Below are 19,588 nucleotides of genomic sequence, written 5' to 3'. Positions count from 1 at the left end.
TGAATGGGCTTGTCTTTATCCAGAGTTAGGGGTGTGTTTTGTGTGTGTGTTGGGGGAAGCAGAGTCAGTAATGAGATTCAGTGTATGTGTGTGTGGTCGCTTGTGCATGTACAAGCATACACATTATATGATTTCAGCCAGGGTGTCAAACAGATCATTACAATTCTTCTTGGTACAAAGATGTCAAGAGAACAATATGAAAACATCTGTATAACAGCATCATGCATAGTGGAATTTTTTGTTTTTAAAGAATTGCCACATTATATAGATTCTACACAAAAAACTCAAAATCACCCTACAGACATGTTTTAAGATATAAAATAGCATGTTTTGTATAATTGTATAATGTAATTGGCATCTAATATGTTTTTTTCATCAAAATTGCCTCATTAAAAATTCTTAAGATTACATCTACTCCTTCCACCTCATTAAAAACAAACCCAGAATCTGTGGTTATGCATGTATTATTTAAAAAGTTTAACTGCTGGAGACAGGATATGTCCTACTTTTTCAGCTCTCAAAGTTTGTGCACATATCACACTTATACTGGACTACAATTTGCTCCAATCTAGTTGTGATATCACAATTTATGGCTGTATGTCAGGCCTCACTACTCAGATTCATGGAGAGCAGAGAGAAACTCTCCTCTGCCAGCGGATGAATGTGAAAACAGACTTTAAGTGTCTCTGCACATACATCATTCTGCACAGTGAAGCCATCCAACAATGGCAACAATAAGCAAAACACATTTTTGAGTGGAGGGAGACTTTATCATGTATCATAACACCAAGTGGTTAGACTTTCAAAAGATTTTCCCGCTGATAAGCACATTTTAAATACATTTTGTTGAGTTAGACTAAACTTGTTTTCCTTCTCTTCTCAGGTGGGTGAGAGAATTCTTAAATGAAGAGAACAAAGGCTTGGACGTGTTGGTGGAGTATCTGTCTTTTGCACAGTATGCCGTCACGTAAGTCACTACCAGCCCTTTCACTCTATGCCACCATGGTCTATATGCGGAATTGACAAGTAACACAATGCTGCCATTCTGCACAGCCACTGATGCGTCTCCACACAGCACCACCACCACTGTTGCTGCCTGGTTGTCAGAAACACTGAGTCACTCGGGCCCATTGCTGACACATTGTGTATTATACCAACCATAGGCTTCTATTCATAGGTTGACGGCGTGATTATTAGTCAGTCACAAGGTCCCTGTTCAGGGCCAAAGAGCCACGCAGTTAAATTTTTAATTCACCCCCCAACTTCAACATATGTTATTATGGTCATTCCACATTATGAATGGTTAGCCATAAAAGTGTGTTTACCACTGCAGCTGGATAATGAAAGTCATGGAAATGAGCAGTCTGAAAACTTGAAATAGATCATAAAGGTATACTGTAACTAGCAGCTCTTTCCAAGGTTTTTGCCAAGTACAACAAAACGTGAACCTTGTTTTTACTTACTAATCAAGTCTAAACCAAAAATCTGGATTTTATCAGTCACACTGTAGAGTTGAGCACATTTTCACCTCTGCTGCCACACATGAATACTAGTGCCTGACCAATATTTTAGATACAGTAGTAGTAGTTGTAGTACAGTATTACATCTTTGTATAGCTGTATTTTTTATGTAGAGTGTATTTAATATTTGATGCTTGACATTTTTCCAGCACATGTATATCAGAGAATGATGTTAGCCAAACAGTTTCAGATGACATTTGTAAAATTGTAACTATTTACTTTCACGTTTCAAAGAAAGTTTATTTTTAACTGCAAAGTGATTTATGTCCAACATATTTCTCATAACTACATTTTAGGGATCCTTGCAGTGTATATGTGTTTATGTAAAAAAAAACGATGTATCATTTATTCCCACTGTCAGTCAATAGAAATCATGAATCATGCACCTTGATAGTTTCTTATTGTATCTTGTGATTTCCATGGTGTGACAGGTTTGATGGAGACTGTGTGGAGAACAACCCAGACGCTATGATGGATAAGTCAAAGCCCTGGAGCCGCTCTATAGAAGACCTACACGGTGGGAGCACCCTGCCGTCTCCCATCACCGGGAACAGCATTACACGAGCCGGGCGACACTCCACGTTACGGTAAAATATACACACAGGCTTACCTATGGTTAAAAAACTTCATTAACCAAGTGTGTTTGTTTGACTTTTCACGGGTAATTTTGCCTTTCCAGCTTCTTTTTTTGTCTGGCTGGGGATAATGTGATTTGTATTGTGATTATTTTAGAAGTCACACACTTCATATGATGCCTCAGCAGCCTCTTTATGTAGTCACGGGGCCTGTAAGACTTTAAATGGCTTAAAACACATTTCTGCAGGAGACAAACACCATTTGTCTAGATATTTTTGGATTGTCAAAGTCATGATTTTGCACATGATGCTGACACATAAGTGACAGAGGTTTCCCTTTTGACAGATGATGCAGCAGAAGGAAAAATATTTTTATGGAAAACATCTCTTTTTTTTTGTTTTTACACCAAACAGTCACTCCAAATCCTGTACACAGAGGATTTCCCAGCAGTTAATTCATAAGCCCATACTGATATATGCTCTGAAGAACAAATCCCATCCACTTGTGCATTATTTCTCTAATCCTCCCTGTCATTCCATTGATGTTTCGGTACGGCACACATCGACTTCTGTGACCTCTAATCCTTCAGTTTGAAGAGGTTAACTTGAACACATTGTACACAAAGACCACTATTGAAGCGATGAAGCACATGTTTCCTTAATATGAGATCCTTGCACGATAATCAGTGTTATTCATTCTTTTCTTTCTATTGGCTGTTAAAATAAAAATACTTTTTTTTTCCTAAGTAGAAAGAATAATACATTATCAAGTCAAGTAATTGTAGCTCAGAAAAACAGCATTACTTTCAGCATTTTACAGCATTATAATTCAAACATAAAGTTATTGATATCGGTCATAGATAAGATTAGATAACCACAATGTGTCTTTTATATGAAGCTACCACTTCAAGGTGCAGTGAATGAAATGTTTGAACAATTTAATTAAGAATGTGTTGTAGGAACCATTTGTAGCTAGCACGTACTCTTCTGCACATTCAATTTTAAAATGTACAATGACCACCAGACAATAAGTGCTGGATTCATTGTGATTTATTCATATTTTATCTGTTCCAAATTGGCAGAGATTTCACTCATTTTTGTACCCCTGTAAAATATTAATATTGGCCCATATTAGTACTGTAAAATTAAATCTAAAAGCATTTACAGCCTCCAGATGTGACCCTTGTGTCATCACAGCTTGTACAGTATGTGTAACTGTAAGTGTCTTCAGTGAGGCTGACTCTGTCTTCTGTTCTTTCCTGGTGTTCCTTCATAGTCATCTACTCTACTGTCTGCCACTCCTCGACAGCAGGCAGGTCTCAGCTCTGCTCTGCCGGCTCACAGCGAGCTTTCTGCAGAGTTAACCCTGCATCCCTACTCCCTCCCTTGACACACACACACACACACACACACACATATACACAATCCCTCTGCCTCGTTGTACTTTATGCCTCCCTGCTAGCGCTGCCGAGTTTATTTGTCCCGCTGTCTGTGTCGGGGATGTGAATTATTTGTACTGCCAGCCTCCCCTCCTGCGCTTGAGACTGAATTCTCCTTTCCTTGGAGCAAATGGGTTTCTCTGCGCCCATTGTTCTCGCCTGTGTGCCTGTGTGCTGCTTGTGTGGCTCCCTAAACACCATTCTGTGCAGAAGCTAGCCTAGTTTTTACAAAAGCTTAATAGGCTTAGATAGACTCTTAAATCGTCTGTATTTTGGAAGCATCCATTCTGCATTATTTCGAATTTCACTGGTTAACAGAGATGTCACACTAATTGGGAAACTCTATCCATCAGTAGTTCTGTAATTCTTAAATTTCCATTATACAGAATATTTGTTGCTTATTGTGTTTATCTCTCCTTAGATCATATTAGTTTAGATTTGCTCTGTAAATGCCAGTATCTAGGTGTTATATAAAGACTTATATGTGCCTTCTTCAAACTGCCACCCTGAAGGACACCGAGCAGCTGTCCCAAGTGTTCTCAAATGAGACGGTATGTCTGAAGAGCTACATGGAGTTAGATGCAAACAGTAGCTGTGTTAGCCTGTATTAGCCATACAGCCTGTAGTTCTAGTTGTTGTAGTGTTTTGATGTCGCTCTGTGGTGTCTCATGTCCTGCTGTTTTCAAGAAAATGGGCAGGAACTTTTTGAAACTGGGACATCAAATCCCGACAGCTCAGACCTTTATCTTGCTATTTTTTCAAATCCACTCCTTTTTTCTCTACTAGTTCGGATCAACTATGTTTAATTAGCTGGATAAAGTTTGAGTCATTCTAGACAAGTCAAAGCAGGTCAACGTATTACATTTGCTGGCATTATGTAATCTTTTGTCATTGCTTTGATTTGATATTAAGAAATATAGTAGACTCATTTCCTCTAGATTGTGTCACGCCTCAGTTTGCTTGTTCATTAATGAGGAAAGAAAGAGCACAGGACAAATTTTACTGCTCCAGTTCTGTCTTCAAGTGTCTCACGGATCCACTGCATGTATGTCAGGGAGCTTGTTCTTCTCCCGGTCGGCATCACATCCTGCTAAACACAACATGTAGGATATTAAGAAATACAAAGGCGAACAAAAACCCCACACCGTAAATGGCAGACGTGCACCTTTGTGGCCTCAGCAGCAGTTGTTTTTGTGGCTTATTTTAATGACATTACCTAATAAAAGAAACGTTTTCAATCATTTCTTTCCCATAGCTGCTGCCTCTTGTTTTCAGTCACACACACGCACACTATGTTGCGACTCACAGAGGAGTCACGCCTTCAGGCATGGAAGCTGACATGAATCAGCGTGTCTATCAGTAGCCTGAAGACACATTTTTCCCCCAGAACTCAGGCTGGTAATTGAACCTCGTGACTAAAGTCTGAAAATAAACCGTTTTGCTCTGACTGGTTCTAGATATTACTAGTAATACTGAAGCTCCAGCATTTAGTTTTTATTGTGAGAGCTGCACCAGGAGAAAATGGCCTGGTTTTTGTCCCCAATCGCTGCCCTGCATGCAAATGACTGGCTGCTATTGTGCAAGCTGTAACCGATATCTTTGTGAAGGACGTTAAATTAAAACAATTAAAAGAGTGAATCATGTGGCCCCTGGAGAAGCTGTAGATTATATGGCCTTTGTGTAGGTTAATGTAAGGTGGGGTGTCAGTTTAATAGCCTCCTTATGTTAAGGATGTGGTGGGTGATTGAGGCTTTTCACAAAAGGCATCTGTTTTCTTCTTCATCCAGGCATTGTGTTCCTGATCAGCACTTCTTTTCTCTTTTCACTGAATTGTTTTTGTCTTTTCTTTTTGTTTGTTTGTTTGTTGTTGTTGTTCTTTTCAGTTGTAACACACTGCCCAGCCGGAGAACACTGAAAAACTCCAGACTGATCTGTAAGAAAGATGATGTTCACGTCTGCATCATGTGCCTACGCGCTATCATGAACTACCAGGTCAGCCCTTTGCACTCCTCACACAGACTGTGTCACTCTGGACTGAAACACACTGAAGCCAAATTCAATTTGTTGCCCTGCTAGTTCTTCATGTTTCATTTATTATGTAGAGGAATGCACCTCATGGTTATTCAGCGGTTAATTAGCTCATTTGTCTCTGTCTTTCTCCCTCTCTTTTTTTTTTTTATATTTCAGTATGGCTTCAACATGGTCATGTCGCATCCACACGCTGTGAATGAAATTGCACTAAGTCTCAACAATAAAAACCCAAGGTAAGTTAAAACCAGAAGTTAAAAATACCGTAAATTATAAATAAACTCCACTATTTTACCAACTTGAACTCAAAATTGAAAATTCATAATCCAGAACCAAACATTTGCCTCAGTGCACCTGCACAGTCAGATCCAGAGTGAGTGTCTGTGTTGTTCAGGAGCACATTTATCCTGACAGACGGGTCAGCGCACCGCTGGCACACACTCCTCTACACTGGCAGCTATTCACTGAGACAGTCACCAGAAGGACTCACTTCTGTCTGTGTGTGTGTGTGTGTGTGTGTGTGTGTGTCTGTGTGTGTGTGTGTGTGTGTGTGTGTCTGTGTGTCTGTGTGTCTGTGTGTGTCAAGTCAAGCTTTATTTATAAAGCACATTTAAAAACAACCTCAGTTGAACCAAAGTGCTGCACAGTTATTAAAATACAATATAATCATACACAAATATAATAATAAATAAAAACAATAAAGGAATAGTAAGAGCTCCATTTAAAAAACTAAAATTAGAATAAAAACACATTTATAAAAAGTAAAAAGCCAAGGATTCTCGCCTAGCTGGGACTGAATGCCAAAGAAAAAAGATGGGTTTTCAGCAGTGTTTTAAAGTGTGTGTGTGCGTGTGTGTGTGTGTGTGTGTGTGTGTGTGTGCGTGCGCTGGGTGTTGTGTTTTCAGTTCATGGCCCAGGGCTTATTTGAAACCACTTTGCATCACCAGCCACATATTATCTCATCCAGGCGCAGAAATCCTGTATGAATAAACTGGATAGTTGACACATATGATGCACCTGTCACAGACACATTTTAGCCAGACATGCAGATTAATTCAGTTTGCTGAGTAATATTTGTTATGTCATATGAACATAAATAGACATCAATTGTAATAAACACCACACAGATCCACTTTATACAGATGTTTCAGCTGTGATGGGATCTTAAATGACAGTTTAATTACAGGTTTGCTGCATCTCTGGCACTTGTCATTTAGAAAAATTGCCTCACTTGCATTTATGTTCTTTCCTTTGTTTTCTCCCTGTTTTGCAGAACTAAAGCTCTGGTCTTGGAGCTCCTGGCGGCGGTTTGTCTCGTGAGAGGAGGCCACGAAATTATTCTCTCTGCGTTCGACAACTTTAAGGAGGTATGACGAGCACAGAGAGAAGGGAGGAAGGGTCTGAGGAGTACAAATATGTCATTACATTTCAACTGTGTAGTTTCTAAATGTGACTCAGTCTGTAGGAATGCTTCCTCTGCACTTGTGAGACCAGCAGATTACTGCCGCGGATAGCATCTTGGAATGAGCTCGTAGTCAACAGATTACAGACCGGTATAGCTGCATAACACAGGAGGACGCACTTGACCTCCAGATAAAACAGTTACATGTGTGTTAACTGGATTTGGCAGACACATCAAAGCTCAGAATAGCAGAGAGAATGATATAACAGACAGCCTGGCCTGACCCTTGACTGTCTGGATGAGGTATTCAGGCTGCCGGTTAAAAGGAGAGGAGGGTTTATGATGGAGGGGGTGTCATCAACAGCCCCATTTTGTAGCATACGACCCACAAACAGGGGCAGACTGCAGGTAATGCAATATTTACACCCCTGAATGAAATATTAAGTGTTGCTCTCAGCGGCATTGGCATTAGTGGTAGGATAAAACTTAGGGAGAGCGTAACACATCTAACGAGATGAAGGTTGGGAAATGGTCATGATGGTTTCGGCTTCTGGAAGCATGTTGAGGAGTGGCTCACATTTCTTATGTGTGGTGGGTTTTGGTTGTTTTATTCCTTTGATTTAAAATTGACACTTTGAAGTATGGTGTCATTAGATCCAGTTTGCTGAGCGACTTTGATATCCTGTCTCAGAAGTGGGTTGCAGACTGAGACTTGAGGCTTTGCACAGAGGTTTTTGGATACCTCCGTTTCTTCCGCCCCCTCCTTCTCTAAACTCCATCATGCTCCATCTCCCTCATTGCCCTCCAGATGAACTGTCTGAAATAAAGAGCAACTCGCTCTTTCTTTTTATCTCCCTGTCTCTTTCTTTTTCTGCCACCCCAAAATCTAGTTCAAATAGGCTCCATTGGCAGGACAAGAAACTTCAGTGCATGTGGTAAAAATTGTACCACAAGCAGTATTGAACACAGATGCACTGAGATGATACTCTGAGAAATCATTCAGCTGCAGTTCATGATCATTGTAATTATCACTCTAAAAACTGCTTTCTTTCTCTGAGGCTTTGGCAAGCTGCTAATGTCACTGACTTTTCATTTTTAGCTGGAATGGTTAGTGGGGGCTATTAGATAATGGTTTTGAAAAACCCAACACACACCTTGGCATGTTTGATCCCACTGGGAGAGCTTCTGTTGTGCCATTGTGTACAGATGTGTCAAAAATGAAAGTTGAAATCAGGAATCTTTTTGTCTTTGGCTGCACATTTCATGCTTTGTGTAAATAATGAGGAGTTGGTGTCACTTTTGCAAATCACTGATTGATTGATCAGTGATGTGAGTTCTTCTGCACATCTGCCTGAATGAGAGATGTGTTTTTGTTTTGCAGGTATGTGTGGAGGAACAGCGGTTTGAGAGACTAATGGAGTATTTCAAGAATGAGGACAACAACATTGACTTCATGGTACGTTCACACACACACACATACACCCTCCTAATAACTATTGATCGTACTGCAATCTATCAAAAAGCCAGCATCCAAACTGCTGAGAGCTTGTGGAACTTTTTAAGCTGAAGAAGCCTGAAGTGTTTTATGATGTGGCTTTTCCTCTGCTGTTAAGAGTTTAGAGGCAGCAACTTAGATTAACTGGAACATATGGGTTAAAAAGGTTAAGATAATAAATAAAAAAGAATAATCTTTTTCAGGTGGTCGGAAATACAGATATCTTGAGTATTGTGAACACATATTTGTTCTTCTTTTTGTCCAAATTCAAAAATAACTCAATGAAATGAATTATTTTTTTTCCCCATCACAGCAAAAAATACAGATGTGCTGTGCAGTACATGAAACTTGAGCGGCCCTAGGCAAGAAAACTGTGTCAAGTGTGTAATTTCCAGGCTTAGCGGTGTTAATAAGAGACATTGTAAAGAAAGTGGCAACATGGTTTTATCCAGTATGCGTATCTCCCTTAAGTGTCTTTTGGTGTGATTTATTGTGTGTGTGTGTGTGTGTGTGTGTGTGTGTGTGTGTGTGTGTGTGTGTATGTGTGTGAGAAAACCAACAGATGCTGTATTTGAATAGGCCTTCAATAGGACTTTGAATAGCACTTCTGTTACTAGTCAGCTCCTTGGTCAGCAGCACCAAGAGCAAACAGACATTGTCAAAGCTGCCATGTCACACAGAGACAACAGAGCTTCTTACAGAAAGTCCATTAAGTCAGCATCAGGGTGAGAAGAAGTGTGTGTGTGTACATTAGACACTGTGGGGAGATCCCTTCCTTATCAGTTTCTGCACACCTCCCACAAGGCAGCCAGTGGTGTTGAACTGGCTGATTTGTTCATTTGTTTTTTCAGATCCCTTTAATCTGTCAGATTGTCAGCCAAGCAAGCACAATAATGAGGATGCAACACAAAGCATAAAACTAGTTAAAAATAATGATCAGTTGTACAAAAACCTCAAACCTGTGTCAGGAAGTTGACTTTATGTGCTGTTTTTAATTCTCAATTCTCGTGTGTTTTCCTGTCTCTTTTCCCTAGGTGGCATGTATGCAGTTCATCAACATTGTCGTGCACTCAGTGGAGGACATGAACTTCAGAGTTCATTTACAATATGACTTCACCAAACTGTGTCTGGATGACTACTTAGACGTGAGTTGAGACTTCATGCTGCACGAAAAGTGGACAGACAAACAGAACACTCCCGCTCTTTAATATTCAGCTCAGAGCGGAGCATAGGATGTCATTACAGCCCTCCCGAGGCAGCAACCACAGAAAAGCAGTCAATAATGGCTTTTCCATTACTTCAGAAAAAAATCAGCCTCTTTATATCTTCCCCCTTTGCTCTTTTTTTCCAGAAACTAAAACATACAGAGAGCGATAAGCTGCAAGTTCAGATTCAGGCCTACTTAGACAATGTGTTTGACGTGGGAGCCCTCCTGGAGGATGCAGAGACCAAAAACGCAGCGCTGGAGCGCGTGGAGGAGCTGGAGGAGAACATGTCACATGTAAGAGCCTTCAATCATTGATTCTTTTCTCTGAAATGACACAAAACAGACTCCTCAGTCCCTGTTGTCTACTCTTACAATCCAGCTACGCATGAGTGTCCAGGATGTCAAGATGTTGACTGTGTGTTTGAGTCTCTGTCACGCCTGTTTGCTGTCACACAGTGCCCTCTGAGCCTGGGATTTCCTTTGGTCTCATGCTTTCATTTAACCTTATTATATATGGACACGCACACACTTTTTGTAACTTTCAAGTCTTAATGATGCGTTTAAAGTCAAATATATTCAGTATGTTAAATGGCTGGCATACTGTCCTGCTGCATGTCTTGACAGATCCATTTGACATACTGAGTTGGATCTTGTCATTGCAATGAGTTCATATCTCTGTGTGACCTTTTCCTCCTGGCCATTGTTCTCATAGATGACAGAGAAGCTGCAGGACACAGAGAATGAGGCCATGTCCAAGATCGTGGAGCTGGAGAAGCAGCTGATGCAAAGGAACAAGGATCTCGAATCCATCAGGGTCAGACTCTGAATATTCAACCTTTTTTATGTGGTTAAAGACAAATGCTCACAGTACACAATACAATTAAACTAAATAGTTTTCTTTTAGATAATATTTTTATATCCTTGAGTTTTTCTTTTTGGCAGTCACTGATAAAAAGAATGGAATTTAATAAAATATGGTTATTTACACGGTACCTATGCTTCCACATGCAGTATTAGATTTACTGTGCATCCATTTTATAAGCAGTAGTTTAACCATATAGCTGTAGTAAGGGCAATAAGTATTCCACATAATCAAAAGTGTTTGAAGAAAGCAGTCAGCATGTACTTTTTCCAAAAATGCTGACTTTGTAAGATGAGTATTTATTTAGATTTGTTGATTCTACAATCCTAACTTCCTCTGTTTCTGTCTCCCCCCCTCACACACAGGAAGTCTACAAAGATACCAACTCACAAGTGCACACACTGCGGCAGAAATTGAAAGAGAAGGATGAGGCCATTCAGCGGCAGTGTAATTTAGAGAAGAAAATCCATGAGTTGGAGAAACAGGGAACCATCAAGATCCAAAAGAAGGGAGATGGAGACATCTCCATCCTGCCCTCACCACCCTCGGGAGGGGAGGGTTTGCGTGGCGCCATAATAGGAGGAAACGGCGCATCTGTCAGTCCAAACCATGTGGGAAGTGGAGTGGGCACATCCACTCAGCCACCACCACCTCCACCCCCTCCACTGCCAGAGAACAGCACACGTAGGTTTAATATTAGTTACATTTATTCACACATAAACTGTAAATCATGAAATAGAGGAAGAAGAGACAGGACAAAATATATACATTTTTAAAAAATGTGTAATTTGACCCCCCTCCCTTCCAGTGCCAAATGGTCCATCATCAATTAGTCCAGCAGCAGCAGCACCTCCCCCACCTCCACCACCTCCACCTCCACCCCCACCCCCAGGACCAGAGATGTCAGTCCCTCTGCCCCCTCCGCCGCCTCCTGTAGCCCCCCCACTGCCAGGCTGCGGGACCCCCACAGTCATCATGAACTCTGGGTTAGCAGGTAAGGTCATTGAACTGGAAAAAGTAGACACGTACAAGCAGGTTTGTGTAAATGTATGAAAATGAGAGTAATGTGATATGCAGTGAAAAATTATACTTTAATGAACAAAACAGCTTCTTAAGCAGATTTTTAAATAATTGGCAGGATTTTGGTACTTTTACTGGAAACACTGTATTAGGAACATTAATAATACACCTTTGATACTGTTACTGCTTCACAGTAACAGGATTATTAAAGTATTCATTTCCACAATAAAAACATTGTAAAGGGCTGCAGTTTCTGAATGACGTGATTAATAAAACACCTGTAGCTCCTGCTGCAGTTGTGTTTGCTTTGTTGGAGCTGTAAGGACATACAGCTGTATTCCGCCTACTTTCCTCCACTATGAAGTTAATGTTAAATACTCAACACAGTAAAAGCTTTCCAGTCACTTGAAGCAGCAGGAAGACTTTAATGGTGAAGCACCTGCAACACATGTATAGCATTAAGTTGGCCAGTAGCTATATGTATTTGTATGTTTTTTCAGGTAGTGTATAAAATTGATGTCAAACCACTTTCAGGGACTAAACCTAACTATAAATTCTACTAAAAGCTGTCATTTTATGTACATTTAAACAATATCAGAAGTGATTTCACAATTAAAACAGCCATCGCTCAAACTTCTAAATGGTAAATGAGCTGCATTTACATGGTGCCTTTCTAGTCTTCCGATCACTCGAAGCACTGATTCTGGACGATCTGCTCTACTTCTTGAGCTGCAGCCACCCCAACAATTGCTTGGTACGAACAGCAAAAAAAACATGTGCCAGTGTTCATTTAGTTACCTGACTGTTGTTTGAGGACAGGCTTGTAAACCATTTAATTCAGGTTTTTTGAGCTGTTCTTAAACATTACTGAAACTCTCAGGGACAATCAAACCTCTGGTCAGACCTACTTCTGCTCCTCTCTGTTACTGTAACTGTCAGCCTGTACTGTAGCAGCATGTGGCTATACATATTCCTGGGGATGTGAGTACATGTTAAGTATAATGATTAAAGCTGCAGCGAATGGAAAGCAGGAAAACATTAGAAATTATATATATATAAACTATAGACGCCTGTATGAGTGTTATTGGGAAAGTACAGATCCTTTACTCTGTGTGTTTGAGATGTGCATGTTTAAGCTTTCTCACTAACTCTGCCAGTTTCTTAATGATTTATCTTTGAATTGTTTCTTTTTCTGCCAACCAGAGGGACCCATCAAACTTTTCTGTAGGTTCTGCTTGTCATGTTTGGTGTTTTGTCTTCCCCAGTTTTTCCTTTCCTTTCCCACAAGTTTTGAAAATGGTATTTTCAGAAGCAAAAAAAAAAAGAAAAATCAACATTTCTCAAATATATTTCCTCTTTTTATTTATTTCTAATGATCTAACATGGGTTTGACAAGATGTATACAACTCGCAGGTCCGAAACATGTGCTTTTATCACTCTCAAAGTAAGACTTGCTGTGAAAACATGAAATAATTTGAATCAACAAAGAAAATACCACATTTCAAAATCCTGCATGGTTTTACCATCACACCTTGATGTAGCATTGTGGTTCTGTATGTGTGTGTGTTTGTATGAATTAAGTATCACCACATCTCATGGTGTTGGTTGCATGCTAAGACACAATGACCTGCTGTGGCACGCAGATGACAGAAAGTGATAGTCAGTGTGAAGAGCTGGAATGCTGTTTGCCTTATCTTTCTGTCTCTGAGGACACTTATGTATTACTGTGGCAAAGTAGGGGGCCACCTCGACATTAAGGTATCCACAAATAGCTGTAATCTCTCCCGTCTTCAGGCCAGGCAGGAAATCCTCAGCATTATGTATCATTTACTGTATCCTCTGACCTTATTTCCCTGCCCACCAGAGGCTCAGAGGCATCACTCTGCATGAAAAAAGTGTAAAGAAATGTTACATTTAAAAAAAAAACAATATGGGAAAAAGAAGCATTCAGTTAAATCAGAATTTCAATCAAATCAAATGGAAGTTGGATTGTATATTTTTATAGATGAGACAGATGAATAATGTGTGTCACCATTTCGAGATACCCGTCCACCCTTTCACCAGTCTCCCTGCGCATGTGAGAATGTAACTGTGTGTACTCTGACAAAAGACATGAACACTATATTAACTCCTGTTTGTCCTGTCTAGCTGTTAAGATCAAGAAACCCATCAAGACAAAGTTCCGTATGCCCGTCTTTAACTGGGTAGCCCTGAAACCCAATCAGATCAACGGGACTGTCTTCAATGAGATCGATGATGAGCGGATACTAGAGGTAAGAATCTTCTCTCGGTTAGCAATTACAACAATTACTCCTCTCCTTTTTCAGCTGTGATAACAACACATTAACTGCTTGTTTGTCAGGACCTGAATGTGGATGAATTTGAGGAAATGTTTAAGACGAAAGCTCAGGGCCAACCGATTGACCTCACTATGAGCAAGCAGAAGGTCATCCAGAAGGGACCCAACAAGGTGACGCTGCTGGACTCCAACAGAGCGAAGAACCTGGCCATCACACTGAGGAAAGTGGGCAAGACACCGGAGGAGATCTGCAAGGCCATTCAGATGTAAGCAAGTTCAGAATACTGCTGTACTGTTCCTGATTAAGTAATATGATGCTGCACACATGTTTCATTTGTGTGAGTATGTTATCAAATGGTCTCTGTGCTCTGTGCTTTAATGTGCTGCTGTGTCTCTGCTCTCTTTCAGCTTCGACCTGCGGACTCTGCCAGTAGACTTCGTAGAGTGTCTGATGCGCTTCCAGCCCACAGAGAACGAGATTAAAGTCCTCCGTCAGTTTGAAAAGGAGCGGAAACCACTGGAAAGCCTGACAGACGAGGACCGCTTCATGATGCAGTTTAGTAAGATTGAGCGGCTCATGCAGAAAATGACCATCATGGCCTTCATCGGCAACTTCTGCGAGAGCGTGCAGATGCTGACACCGGTGAGAACTAGGACCCCACACAAAATCTCCAGTTAAATGACACAGACATTTCAGTACTGAATTCATCCTATTTGTTTCCCCTCAGCAACTCCATGCAGTCATCGCAGCCTCTGTGTCCATCAAATCATCACAGAAACTAAAGAAAATTCTAGAGGTAAGTGAATTATTTGTGTCTGGACTGGTATGTAATGTTGAATGAATGTGTGGGATTCTTTTCTCACATTGTTGCTTATTCCTGCTCTGCAGATTATTTTGGCTCTTGGAAACTACATGAACAGCAGTAAGAGAGGAGCTGTATACGGATTCAAGCTGCAAAGTTTAGATTTGGTACGTTGTTTCTGTCCACCTTATAAAGTCGCTCTGCTTTTTTCTTCATTGCACATCTGATTTCTCTTTTAAATTCCTTTACAGCTACTTGATACCAAGTCGACGGACCGCAAGATAACGCTGTTACACTACATAGCCAATGTGGTAAAGGAGAAATACACACAAGTGTCTTTCTTCTACAATGAGCTGCACTATGTGGAGAAAGCTGCAGCAGGTGAGACGTCAGTGCGGTTGTGTTTGTTTGCAAGTTAACAGACACGTGAGATCCTGTTTCCATCAGTACCACAGAGACAGATTCTTGCACATTGGTTGTACTTGCAGATGCTTTTTCTTGTAAATCGTCTTTTCACGCGTCTGCTCATGTTCACAGTGTCGCTGGAGAATGTCCTGCTGGACGTCAAGGAGCTGCAGAGAGGCATGGAGCTGACTAAAAGAGAATATAGCATGCACGGCCACAACACCATGCTGAAAGACTTCATCACGCACAACGAGAGCAAGCTGAAAAAGCTGCAGGACGATGCCAAGATTGCACAGGTGACATGAGCATTCCTTGTATTTCTATCAATCTAATGGCCCTGTTCTATACGTAAACCTACTTTCTGTCTTTCATTAGGATGCTTTCGATGAGGCAGTGAAGTTCTTCGGGGAGAATTCCAAAACCACGCCGCCGTCTGTCTTCTTCCCAGTGTTTGTTCGTTTTGTTAAGGCTTACAGGGTGAGCTTGGTTAATCATCTCTCACACACAATCATACATAAACACACTACCTGGCTTATGTCACCACAGCATTTGGGGAGGGTTAGAGCGGGGGAAACAAAAACTATGCCCTCTGGTGTTGTCATTACACTGCAATGTTATAGTCTCCACCAAATTTAGATTTAAAGTGAAACAAAAGTGTAAAACATGCAGCAAATACTACACTGTGATACCTAAAATCACAGAGATGTTTTTACTTTTGCTACTCTATATTTTACTCAGGGCAGTTTTCATTAATAACTGTACATGTTGTGTCTACTCTGTTTAGTTACAATCTTTTTTCTTTAACTACTCAAACTTCATTCATGATGCTTCACTTATCACATTTCATGGTACTGAAAGAGAATCTCAGCTTTCACAGCACACTAAGGAAACTGTTCAATGTATTTAAAGTTCAGTCACTGTGTGCATGACATGTGCGTGTATGTAATCTCTTTAGCAAGCGGAAGAGGACAACGAGCAAAAAAAGAGACAGGAGCAGATTATGATGGAGAAACTTCTAGAGCAGGAGGCCATGATGGAGCAAGACCAGAAGGTGAGTCATCCTTCTTTTCTTAGCTTCCCTCCTCTTCTCCTTACCTTCCCCCTCCCTACCCTGCCTTTGCTTTCTAGGGCAGGAGGTTACAGTTGATCACGAAAACCAGTAGGTAAGCCGGCTCCACCCCTTCCACCCCCCCCCCACGCCCCCACCTCCAGACTCCTGATCACAGGATTAGTGGAGCGCCGACTGCCCGCTGGTAATAGTTATATCTGGTTCTACAGTCTGACACCCTGCTGAGCCACATCGCATCAGCTCAGGATCAGCGAGATTATACTTCTTAAATGGTTTAATTAACACACACGCACAAAAAGTTAGAGTTTGAAACCGCTGTGTGAAAGCATCTAAAAGAACGGGTGGGAGAATGCTGTGTAGATTATACTTATATTATTACTTATTATACTTGTTAATTTATGTCAAGTGATGTATCTGTGTGTGTGTGTGTGTGTGTGTGTGTGTGTGTGTGTGTGTGTGTGTGTGTGTGTGTGTGTGTGTGTGTGTGTGTGTGTGTGTGTGTGTGTGTGTGCGCGCGCTCTCCAGTCTCCATCTCATAAGAACAAGCGGCAGCAGCAAGAGCTGATCCAGGAGCTCAGGAGGAAACAGGTGAAAGACAGCCGCCATGTCTACGAAGGCAAAGATGGAGCGATTGAGGACATCATCACGGGTAACCTCACCTGGGCTACAAGCACACACACACACACACACACACGTACATACAGGGCGCTCTGCATGAAGCTCCTCTCCTGTTGCTACACATTCAGTCTTTAACAAAGGGATTCTAAACCAACTAACACAATGACTCTGGCTTTAAAAAAAAAAAAAAAAGATCAACTGTCAAATGTTTGAGAAAAAAAGGCTTTACCTAACAAATGCAAACATGAACTGACAGTCCAGCTAATCCAGCAACATTCTGAGTCCCCTCAAATGTGTGTGAAAATGATTGCTTATCTTATCTGCTCTGTCATTGCTTTGTAACACATCTGTACATAGACAAGACCAGGTTGAGACTAGCTCCTAGAAGATGAATCATTAAGAAGGGAATAAATACATATTCTGTTTACTGAAACTTGCCATGGCCAGTGGTGGAACATAACTACGTATATTACTCAAGTACTAAAATACAGTTCATACTTGTACTCAACTACATACCAGAGGGAAATACTCCACTTTTCACTCCCCTACATTTATCTGACACTAATAGTTAGCAGTTACTCTACAAGACTTGGCAAGTTTATTTGCACAGCGCCCTTCAACAAGACAATTCAAAGTGCTCCACATAAAACTTACAGTGCAATTAAAGAAGGCAATATAAAGAAGCACACATGAAAGATTTAAGCAGAGGTAAAATAAAAATAGCAGATCAAATATTGTCAATAGAATGAAACTGAAAAAAAGAAAAGAAAAAGGAGAATAAACAGTGCAAGGTGAGATATTGTCCCAAATTCAATTTATAAAATAATGAAAGGCAGTGGCAGTCAGAAGTCTTGAAAGTCTTGATTTAAAAGAACTGGGAGCTGTAGTTTGTTCCAGATATGTGGAGCATAAAAACTGAATGCTCTGTGTTTCGTTTTGACTCTGTCCCAGGAGACATGAAAGGTCTGTCAATGAATTATAAACCAATGTATATTTAAATTGGTTCTTTGACAAACAGGAAGCCAGAAAGATTTGAAAACTGCACTGATGTGATGCGCTGTCCAGGTCTTAATAAGGACTTGAGCAGCAGCTTGCTGAACCAGTTGCAGCTGTCTGATTGACTTTCCAGAGAAACCTGTAGAGACAGCATTACAACATGGTCTCCAAAATAAGGTTTTAATGAGCTGACAAAACGCCTTGTTAAAACAACCCAAACAGTATATAGCAGTTAAAACTACAAAATGGTGCTTGCATATTAATGTATCAGTAGAACAATGTACTATATAATAATATAACATTCACATGGTCATTTGTCTGCTTAATTCATGTTTTTGATACTTCTATACTTTTTCTTAGTAAGATTGTGATACAGAATGTTTCCTTGAAATTTCTGCATTGAGGTTTTGCTAATGTTACTTATGTAAAGGATCCTAGTATAGTCCTCCACTGGCCACAGGAATAAGAAAGTCATTGACCCTGTAACGGTAAAATACTGTTAGATTCTAACATTTAAGTCAGAAAAGGCAAGTTTTAATATGTTAGCTGCCTACCAAGCCTTTCAGTAGAGCATTAACTGCTACAATTAACTCGCAAACACTCTTTATGACCTTTTGGGTCCCTTTGATGCTGTTGTCGGGTATTTGCTTAGTGCTAACCATTGCTAAACCTCTGTAGCAGTCTGCTTTTCTTATATTGTGTTTGTCATGTCTTGGCTGTTGTCCTTGTTGTTCTCAATGCAGTGCTGAAGACCGTGCCCTTTACCGCCCGCACAGCCAAGCGTGGCTCTCGGTTCTTCTGCGAGCCCGCCCTCAATGAGGAGTACCATTACTAAGCTTATAGAACTGTCTCTCTTCTCAAAGGTTGCTGGAACACGACGTTCTTTTACTTCTCTCCTCCTTCTTCTTCTTCCTCACACGACCTTCGCATGCCTCTTCACACTCCTCTTTAACCGTCACATTCACCTCTCACACTTTCGGACCTGTGCATGTACACTATGGTGCCCAATCTTGTGGTTTTTGGAGACACAAATGCCTGAGTGTATATGTGTGTGTGTGTGTGTGTGTGTGTGTGTGTGTGCATTCACATGTCTTTTCCCTCCTGAGCATGACTAGGTGTTTGGGGTTTAACGGTTTTTCTCTACCCACCTGCATGAAAGTGTGACACCCCTCATTTATATTTTTATTTATATAATTTTTCAGCCATGGCAAACCATAATGTCACAGAGGGAACAGTCTCCAAGGTCACTCTTACACTCTTATCTGTACTGACAGGAAATCAGTGTAGACCATACTTTTTCACACCGAGTAATGGAGCTCACATGTAAAGCTACAAGCTGCCACCTAGTGGTCATAGATTGAAACCAAGCACCGAACCCTGCATGGAATATTTCGGATAAGATACTCATTTAATGATCTAGTGTGGTCAGTGCCATCAAAGATGTTGTAATATACAGTAGTGTGTATATATACAAACTTCAATCATCATCATTTTGTTCATTCCAGCTGTTTATATGGCAGGTTTGACTAACTTCATGATTACGTAAGAGTCTGTGGCATTATAACTTTGCTTTTTGTGTGTTTCAATCGATGTGTAATTTTTGTTAATGAATGTTTATGTGTTCATTATGACAAATCATCACTTGTGCTGTTGATACAGCTTCTTGCATGCTGATTGCTTCATCCCTGCCACTTTCCCATAATGCCTCCCTGCTCTTCCAGTTAGCCCTGCCGCCCACTGACAGGTCACCTCTCTGTCGAATGTTTGTCGGTGGTTTGGCAGGCTCACTAACATGCTGCATGACGTATAGAAACATACAGTCTTTGATGTTTCGGTGCCTCCAATATTTG

The 19,588-nt window shown here is 40.7% G+C and overlaps 1 protein-coding gene across 2 annotated transcripts in view; it reads left to right on the top strand.

Moving 5' to 3' along the window:
- Positions 1-19,588, top strand: part of fmnl2a (formin-like 2a) — a 52,214-nt gene that overhangs the window by 29,497 nt on the left and 3,129 nt on the right. The window contains exons 5-26 of one of the 2 annotated variants that reach the window (XM_053328744.1): positions 884-967; positions 1,952-2,107; positions 5,418-5,526; positions 5,722-5,798; positions 6,836-6,929; positions 8,346-8,420; positions 9,494-9,604; positions 9,811-9,960; positions 10,379-10,480; positions 10,894-11,212; positions 11,337-11,522; positions 13,697-13,821; positions 13,911-14,113; positions 14,256-14,490; positions 14,576-14,644; positions 14,737-14,817; positions 14,902-15,031; positions 15,188-15,351; positions 15,431-15,532; positions 16,011-16,106; positions 16,650-16,773; positions 18,482-18,601. In XM_053328744.1, the coding sequence (XP_053184719.1) occupies positions 884-967; positions 1,952-2,107; positions 5,418-5,526; positions 5,722-5,798; positions 6,836-6,929; positions 8,346-8,420; positions 9,494-9,604; positions 9,811-9,960; positions 10,379-10,480; positions 10,894-11,212; positions 11,337-11,522; positions 13,697-13,821; positions 13,911-14,113; positions 14,256-14,490; positions 14,576-14,644; positions 14,737-14,817; positions 14,902-15,031; positions 15,188-15,351; positions 15,431-15,532; positions 16,011-16,106; positions 16,650-16,773; positions 18,482-18,573 (2,884 nt within the window). In that variant the 3' untranslated portion in view covers positions 18,574-18,601. The remainder of the gene's footprint in view (positions 1-883; positions 968-1,951; positions 2,108-5,417; positions 5,527-5,721; positions 5,799-6,835; positions 6,930-8,345; positions 8,421-9,493; positions 9,605-9,810; positions 9,961-10,378; positions 10,481-10,893; positions 11,213-11,336; positions 11,523-13,696; positions 13,822-13,910; positions 14,114-14,255; positions 14,491-14,575; positions 14,645-14,736; positions 14,818-14,901; positions 15,032-15,187; positions 15,352-15,430; positions 15,533-16,010; positions 16,107-16,649; positions 16,774-18,481; positions 18,602-19,588) is intronic. The other variant, XM_053328743.1, reaches the window with a different exon arrangement.

The sequence above is a fragment of the Scomber japonicus genome, chromosome 11 (assembly GCF_027409825.1).
Source record: "Scomber japonicus isolate fScoJap1 chromosome 11, fScoJap1.pri, whole genome shotgun sequence".
Taxonomy (NCBI): Eukaryota; Metazoa; Chordata; class Actinopteri; order Scombriformes; family Scombridae; genus Scomber; species Scomber japonicus.
The sequence above is the reverse complement of the archived record's forward strand: the minus strand, read 5'-3'. Positions and strand labels throughout refer to the sequence as shown.